This window comes from Solanum pennellii, chromosome 7, assembly GCF_001406875.1.
Source record: "Solanum pennellii chromosome 7, SPENNV200".
NCBI classification, from domain to species: domain Eukaryota; kingdom Viridiplantae; phylum Streptophyta; class Magnoliopsida; order Solanales; family Solanaceae; genus Solanum; species Solanum pennellii.
In genome coordinates, this window is record NC_028643.1 from 2,947,009 (window position 1) to 2,954,547 (window position 7,539).

Here is a 7,539-nt window from a genome sequence, read left to right on the forward strand (position 1 = left end):
TTTAGTAAAGAACGATCTCAGATTGAGCCGCGCCAATATCATTTCTTTTTACCAATTCATTATCATTATATTCATTGAGTTTTGAGAATGTCTATACATATATATTCTATCGCAATTTATGTGCTTAATCGGAGGTGAATTATTTTCAATGATATTTCGATTTTTTTTTTAAGAAAATAATTTCGACTTTTTATCGATCTCGTTACGATAACGTTATGACTTGTTTTGTAAGCCAGATATGAGTTATAACAAGTGATTCATACCACATATGTTAATTATAAGCAATCATGGGGTTAATGAAAGAATAGATCCCTGCTTCTTCATTATGGTAGACGAATGTCTACATCACACCTCTTGAGATAATGCGATTTTTTTTCACATTTTTATGTGAATATTGCACACGAAGTATTTTGTGTACCAAATAATTTATATTTTTTTAAAAAAAAAATAGATACTTTTTTGTTCATCACTACTACCTACTCCCATCATAAGCTATTTTTTTTCACTCTATTAAGACCAGTGGATCATATATGTTACCCTTTTTCATGTCTTTGGTTTTTTTTTCCATATATTACTTTGTCTATTAAATGGCAAGCAAAGGCAAACATACTTTTTATTTTTATCTTGCAAAGCTCTTTTCACCCTGGTAGGAGTGTGGTGAGATTTATGATTTAAAATTTATTCATGAATTTGGAATTTAATATCGAATTCATAATTTGTTTTCGTTACAAAGGGATTGTTTAGTAGTTTAATAAGAAATAAATTATCCATATACTAATTTTCGTATAGTTTCTTCAAACGTTTAATAAGTAATTAATTAGATAACAATAAGGTATTCATATATAAAAAATAATAGGTGTTCGATTGACAATTTAGGAATCCACATAATTAATACATATATAAGATTTAAGGGATCTGTGTATTAATTTATGTAGAATAGAAGCTGTAGAATAATTAATACATGTATACCTAATACATGAATATATAGAATCTCTACATAAAATAATACACATTTCACTCAAAACCAAGCCACACATTATTTACGTCTGCATAACTCTAAGTTTCTAATCAAATCAAACGAGCTCTAAGTTCACAACTAAATATTTATATACATTTAATGGATTTCCTAATACAAATGAATTCTTTTTTAAAGAATCAAATATAAATTTGCCAAAACGATCAATATTCGAGACAAGAAAGAGTAATATTTTTGAATTAAATGAGTTGTTGTCATCCTACCCCCTCTTTTTTAAAAAAATTAATATATTCACGTATTTATATCAATCTAATAAATATATAACACGAGTTAATTTAAGGTATACTTAAACAAGTCTATAGGTAATGAATTTGAATCGTTTCTATATCACATCCTTTGAGATGCAATCATTTTTTAAACCAAATATAAATCGTAAGATGTTTTGTGTATCAGTGCGCTCTTAAATTTATTTAATTTGATATAAAACATCGATATACCTAATAAATGCATAATAGAAATTTCCAATAAAGGATAAAAAGAGTTTTAAATACTGAATATAATATAGATTTATAGTAAATATTCCTCCAATAAGATGAACATCATTTAGGCAAAAGCTAAATGCCTTTGAGTTTACAGTAAGCATACAAACAAGATCCAAGAAAGCTAAGACACTGGCCAGCAATATTCAACTGTCAATGACAAAATGGTAGATATATAATATCAGTATATTTTTTTTTGTAAAAAATAAATAAATTATAATTTATATATAAATATATTAAAATATATGTTTTATACTAACCAGATCAAATGGAAGTCCTCTGAAAACTAGCCAGCCAAATCCAACAGTAAACAAGTCCTACATAAAATTCATTATTTGTTACAAAAGAGTCTGGTGCACGAAACATCCCACGTTAGCAAGGTCGGGGGAACGACACACACATACATGTTAGGGAACTTTGTATTTATGTTAAGAAATTCATTTGATAGGTTTAAACGATCTACCAAGAACGTCTTAGTAAACAAAAAAGGATTATGGTTCAGAATCAATAAACTAAAAATCCTAACTCCACCTCTGTCTACGTTCTCATTAGCATTGTTCTCATCTCAATTAGGAATATGAAAAGAACCATCATCATTGTTTACAATTGAGAACAACAAAGATATCCAAGTTTGGAGATAGCTAAGTTACGTGGACTCTTCAATTTTGATGTCGTACTCATGTCTGATTCACTACTTTTTGGAGAGTCTGACATGCATCCATTGACATTTTTTGAAGAGATCGAGCAACATAGGTTAATAGAGAAGTCATTTTTCTATACATCGGTTAAGAAAAACTACTCTAGTGAATCGTAAAACAGTCATACTTGATGTTCATACGAAATATGCAGAACAGATTGGAGAAACACATTACACACCTTAAGATTTCCGCAGACTGTCTGTGTTAACGCAGAATTGATCGTTGTATTTAGGAATACAGAATAGTTCAACAAGAAAGCCAGAGCACATGACAGAACAACCACAGCCTGCAAACATGTAGAAAATCGAAAGGCAGAACTATGTTTAGTGAACAACACGAATAGTCATGGCTCACAAAAGTTGCTTTAGAACGACATAGTCAGAGAGGATTCATATAGACGACCTCAACTTTCATGGGATTGAGGCATAGTTATTGTCGTTCACAAAGGTAGTACTACTTATAGCTTTACGAAAAGCTGATGTTCTACTACAGTTAACATGCTTACGAAAGTTTTATGACTATACACCGATTAATATGAATATCACGATAAAATATGCAGCATGTCAAAGCTAGTAAACAAGACACTACACTTCAGAACTATTTGAGAGGATCGGAATTACCTGAAAGCCAGTGGTATACAAGTAGGAAAAATTTATTGTAGCGTCTAAGTCGCCTCTGTATGCTGTCCAAAGTAGCAAAATCGGTGTACATATTATACCTGCAGAGTCTCACATTGTCAAATGAGATCAAACAGATCAATGTCCTTACGTAGCGCGCTGTAGACAGAGTCAATATAATCACATAAGTAGCATTTTTCTTACCATTACACCACATCAGGCCGAAGCTGTTAAGGCCACTAGATTCTCCTAAATAAAAGATATAGGTATATATCAAAAAACTCGTTCACAAAACTCAAGTAAAGACATCTGATCGAGAAGAGATGGATAAATAAAGATACCTAGGCTAGATATACACGCGAGGTATACTGCTGTAGTGATGTTTGAGATGAGAACAACGGTATAGCTGTAGTAGTCAAACGACAGGTCTCGTGCACCAGCAACAAATGTACCTAGTATGATGATTCCTACACTGATGATCGAGACCCTTTATAAGTGTTATGTAAAGTTCTACATATGAATGCCTCGTGAAGACGAGAATGATTACTCACCATGTAACAACGTATGACGAATATTTTTTCCTTGCTAGAAAATACTCTGCCATCATCGTAAAGAAAACAGTTGTCCGTCTCAACGTGGTGTACATAGGAACATTAATTCCACGAATCGATTCCATAGACACCAGCTGCCAGAGAAACAAAGAAAAGTGTTGCAGATTTACTTGAGAAAAGAACCGAAAAGCTAAGATGAGTTAATACTTACCATGTAAAGCAAATATGATAATGCCACAGGAGTACAATGCAGTACTTTCTTAAATGGTACGAGGTCTGCTGTACGCGTAGCCACAGTATGTGATTCCTGAACTGTGAAAGATATAACTTTCCAACGTCTCAAAACATAGAGAATCAACGTCGAACTTAGCATCTGCATTATAAAAAATATGTTCTTACATTACGCGCCTGAAATAATGTCATTCAAGCCCAAAACACATTACATAAATTTCATGAAAAAAACTAACCATTTCTTCATATGCTATCGAAAATACTTAAAAATTTGGAACACAGAAGTGTTATGATGACAAATTGATAAGCAATAAAACAGATAACTTATTCAAATATGCTTAGCAACTTCAACAGAAAACAGAACTAGACTCTGGCTCAAGGAGGTTAAACATGCTGAACGAAAAAACACGAGAAAATTTCATTTCCACTTAAGAGAAAACGCGCAAGAAGACTATTGCAAGGTACAGACAGAGCCTTAAAACCTATGCCAATCATGGAAGAGATAGTTCTTTATATAAGACTATTGAGATGCCTTAACGCGTTAGCAAGATTTTTATCCCTTTTTAGGTGAAATGTTATCAACCTTTGACATGTATTTAAGACTTTAATTTTCACTTAAACATGAAAACGCGAACTAAAAGTGATGTGAATGCAATATAACATTTCCTTAAATACTTATTTGACATGTAAACATGATAGATACCTAATCAAACAAACATACTATAGAAATTTTCACTTAAACATGAAAACGCGAACTAAAAGTGATGTGAATGCAATATAACATTTCCTTGAATACTTATTTGACATGTAAACATGATAGATACCTAATCAAACAAACATACTATAGAAAAATCGATACAAAGCATGTGATAGTTCTGTATCTCGAATAAATCTAATATAATGTAGTTACCTGAAAGAGTGTGATCACATTCGCGCATGGAAAATTGTAGGATGAAAGAGCAGCCTTATTGAATATGACCAAGAGAACTGCGAAAAAGAATTGAAGAAAGATATAAATTCTATGAATTGAAACATGTTCGCGTTGCTTATAAGATGATCTAACTCAATGAAATATAAAGTACCACATTGCAGTCCTCTAATCCTGATATCAACACTAAAGTAAAAAAGAGATAGCTAAAATTTATACGTCGTGCACCAAAAACATCCTATAATCCTCAGGGGTCAATGGTGCGCGATTCAAACATAGACACACCTATGTATTCGTTCTTCTCCACTTAAATACCAGTATTTAAACTCATAATGTGCGTCTAACGCACACATTCGCACTATATTATATAAAGCAAGTACTTGTGACAACAAAATAAAGAGATACTCTATATGTTATAACAAATAGGATGATTACAAACATATCGTTAGTCTCTTTGTATTGAAACATACCTCGATGCTGAGTTGACCAAATTTTGTCCCATGCGACAATATGCTAGTTTAGTTAGGTCAATAAAACAATAAATAGTCTGAGGTATGAAACTCGCAAAATAATGATAGTTTAGGTGTATTTCAACCACTGACTCTATCATTTGCAAAATACTTTTAAGAGATCATTTGGTTAGTGGACCAAAATATACCTAATTTATCCCACTTGGGAAATGGGATATCCCATGATTAGTTGAAGATATAAATTTAATCATGGAATATCCACCTTACCATATGACCCCTAAACACATAAATGAATTATTTTTGGATTTTAGTGTTATGAGATTATAATATTTGGACTAATTTATTTTACCTTGGAGACGGGGTAAAATAATCTCAAGTTGAATGGAATAAAGTCAGATATATAACATGATTAAAGTTATAAATTAATTCTGGTATATTTCACCTTATTCCGATACTATATGACCCCTAAACACATAATTAAATTATCCGAGAATTATAGTCATGAGATTATAATATTTGGACTATTTTACCCCCACTTGAGAGATGAGAGATAATAATCCCAAGTTGGATGGGATAAAGGTGGTATACACCATGATTAAGTCAAGTATAGATTAATTCTGGTATATCTCAACTTATTTCACGTACCAAATACCATCTAAATCACATAACTTAAGTATAGATTTAAATTCTGGTATATCTCAACTTATTACACGTACCAAACGACACCTAAAACACATAACTAAATCATGAAAATAAACATGCAAAAAATAAGGAGAGAAAAAAATAGACTAACCAGCACAAGCCATGTATGAAATGGCAACATAAACACCTTTTTTGGTCATAGCTGTATTAGGGTTTTTCTTGGAAAAAATAGGCAAGTTTTGTGGTTCATCATTCATTGAAGAAGATTCAATAGATACCATTCTCAAAGTTTTTTTGAAAAGAGAACAAAGCAGAGAGATAGAGAGAAGTGTGTGTGTGTTGCACTTTTTTTTTATAAGAATTTTAGACTAAAGTTTTTGACCTTTTATATTAAGAAAAAAAGGAGTAGTACTAGTAATTGAGGAGTTTGGAGTAGGAGTTATGTTTTGTCTAAATTTAAAAAAAAAAGTAAATGAAAAGAATTGGATTTTAAGATTTTGTTGTTTTTTTTTAGTTAAGGAAAAAAATTTAATTGAGAAATTGGAGTTTGGATTTTGAGTTTTTTTTTAATTAAGGAAAAAAAGTAATTGGACTTCAGATTTTGAGATTTTAAATTAAGAAAAAAAGTAAGTGAATTTTTTTATTTTATCTGTTTAATTAAGGAAAGAAAGTAAATGAGAAGAATTGGACTTTAGATTTTACCTTTTTAATTAAAGAAAAAATATTATTGAGTTGAATGGATTTCAGATTTATTTTTCTAATTAAGAGAAAAAGAATTGGATTTCAAATTTTGAGCTTTTTAATTAAGAAAAAAAGTAATTGAATTTCAGATTTTGCCTTTTTAATTAAGGAAAAAATTATAGTAATTGACAAGAACTGAATTTCAGATTTTGCCTTTTTTAAAATAAAAAAAGGGTATTAATTGACAAAAATTGGACTTCAAATTTTGTCTTTCTAATTAAGAAAAAAAATTAACCCTACTTTCTCTATTGTGAATAGACATGATAATCAGACTTAAAATTTTACCTTTTTAATTAAGAAAAAAAAATACTAATTAAAAAAAATTTGACTTTAAATTTTATCTTTTTAATGAAAAAAAAAAGTTAATCTTATCATCTAGATAGTACTAAGATTGATATGTCATAATTCTATCTTCTTGATACGCTATTCATAAAACTGTGTTGAATATTTGTTATTTGATATCAGATAACTTTTCAAATGATTATACAAATAGTTTTTTTTTATGTTTTTATAATAAATAAACATTTTATTTATTACCAAAGTAGGCTTACAACTCAGAATTCTTAATCTAGAAAGAAACCAATTGGACAAGTCCTAATTAGATTACAAACAACTACAATATCCTGACTCTTATAACTATATTTATGCTGAGTAAAAAAATATATATACAAATTAAACTTAATTAATTTCAAATACTTACTAATTAAATTAGAAAACATAATAAGAATTTATAGAAGTCAGTGGCATTGCCTGTAAAGTGAGGGTCCACTTAGATATTTGCCAGCAAGAGATTCTATTATTTTGGACTTTTCTTGTTTTGCTATTTTACTAGAAAAACGGATAAATATTTATTCAAATTATTATAAATAGTATGCAGATACTCTTTATCAATATTTTTTAGATATTAGTATCCATACAATTCAAAAATTATAGTATATATGTCCTTCACTTCGATGAAAGTCTAAACAGGGACATGTAGCATAGTAATCTTATCGGTCGATTTAATATTTGATAAATATCGAGTCGGTGGATAAGATTATGATATATGTATGTCCGTTAATATAAAGGGTATATATACCCTTGTTTTTTGACGGTGTGGCCCAATATCCTAAAAGTATGACATAGTGTATCTGCATACATTCACGA

General features: G+C 30.0%; 1 protein-coding gene across 1 annotated transcript; it reads right to left on the reverse strand.

Annotated features, from left to right (window-relative positions):
• Nucleotides 1-1,501: 1,501 nt before the first annotated feature.
• Nucleotides 1,502-5,985, reverse strand: LOC107025525 (nucleotide-sugar uncharacterized transporter 3-like). Its single transcript, XM_015226311.2, has 10 exons — nucleotides 5,804-5,985; nucleotides 4,523-4,599; nucleotides 3,593-3,754; nucleotides 3,382-3,515; nucleotides 3,172-3,302; nucleotides 3,035-3,079; nucleotides 2,834-2,931; nucleotides 2,392-2,499; nucleotides 1,776-1,832; nucleotides 1,502-1,665 (listed from the first exon to the last, which is right to left on the reverse strand). The coding sequence occupies exons 1-10, from the start codon at nucleotides 5,931-5,933 to the stop codon at nucleotides 1,591-1,593; spliced, it is 1,017 nt and encodes a 338-aa protein (XP_015081797.1). The 5' UTR covers nucleotides 5,934-5,985; the 3' UTR covers nucleotides 1,502-1,590.
• Nucleotides 5,986-7,539: the final 1,554 nt, after the last annotated feature.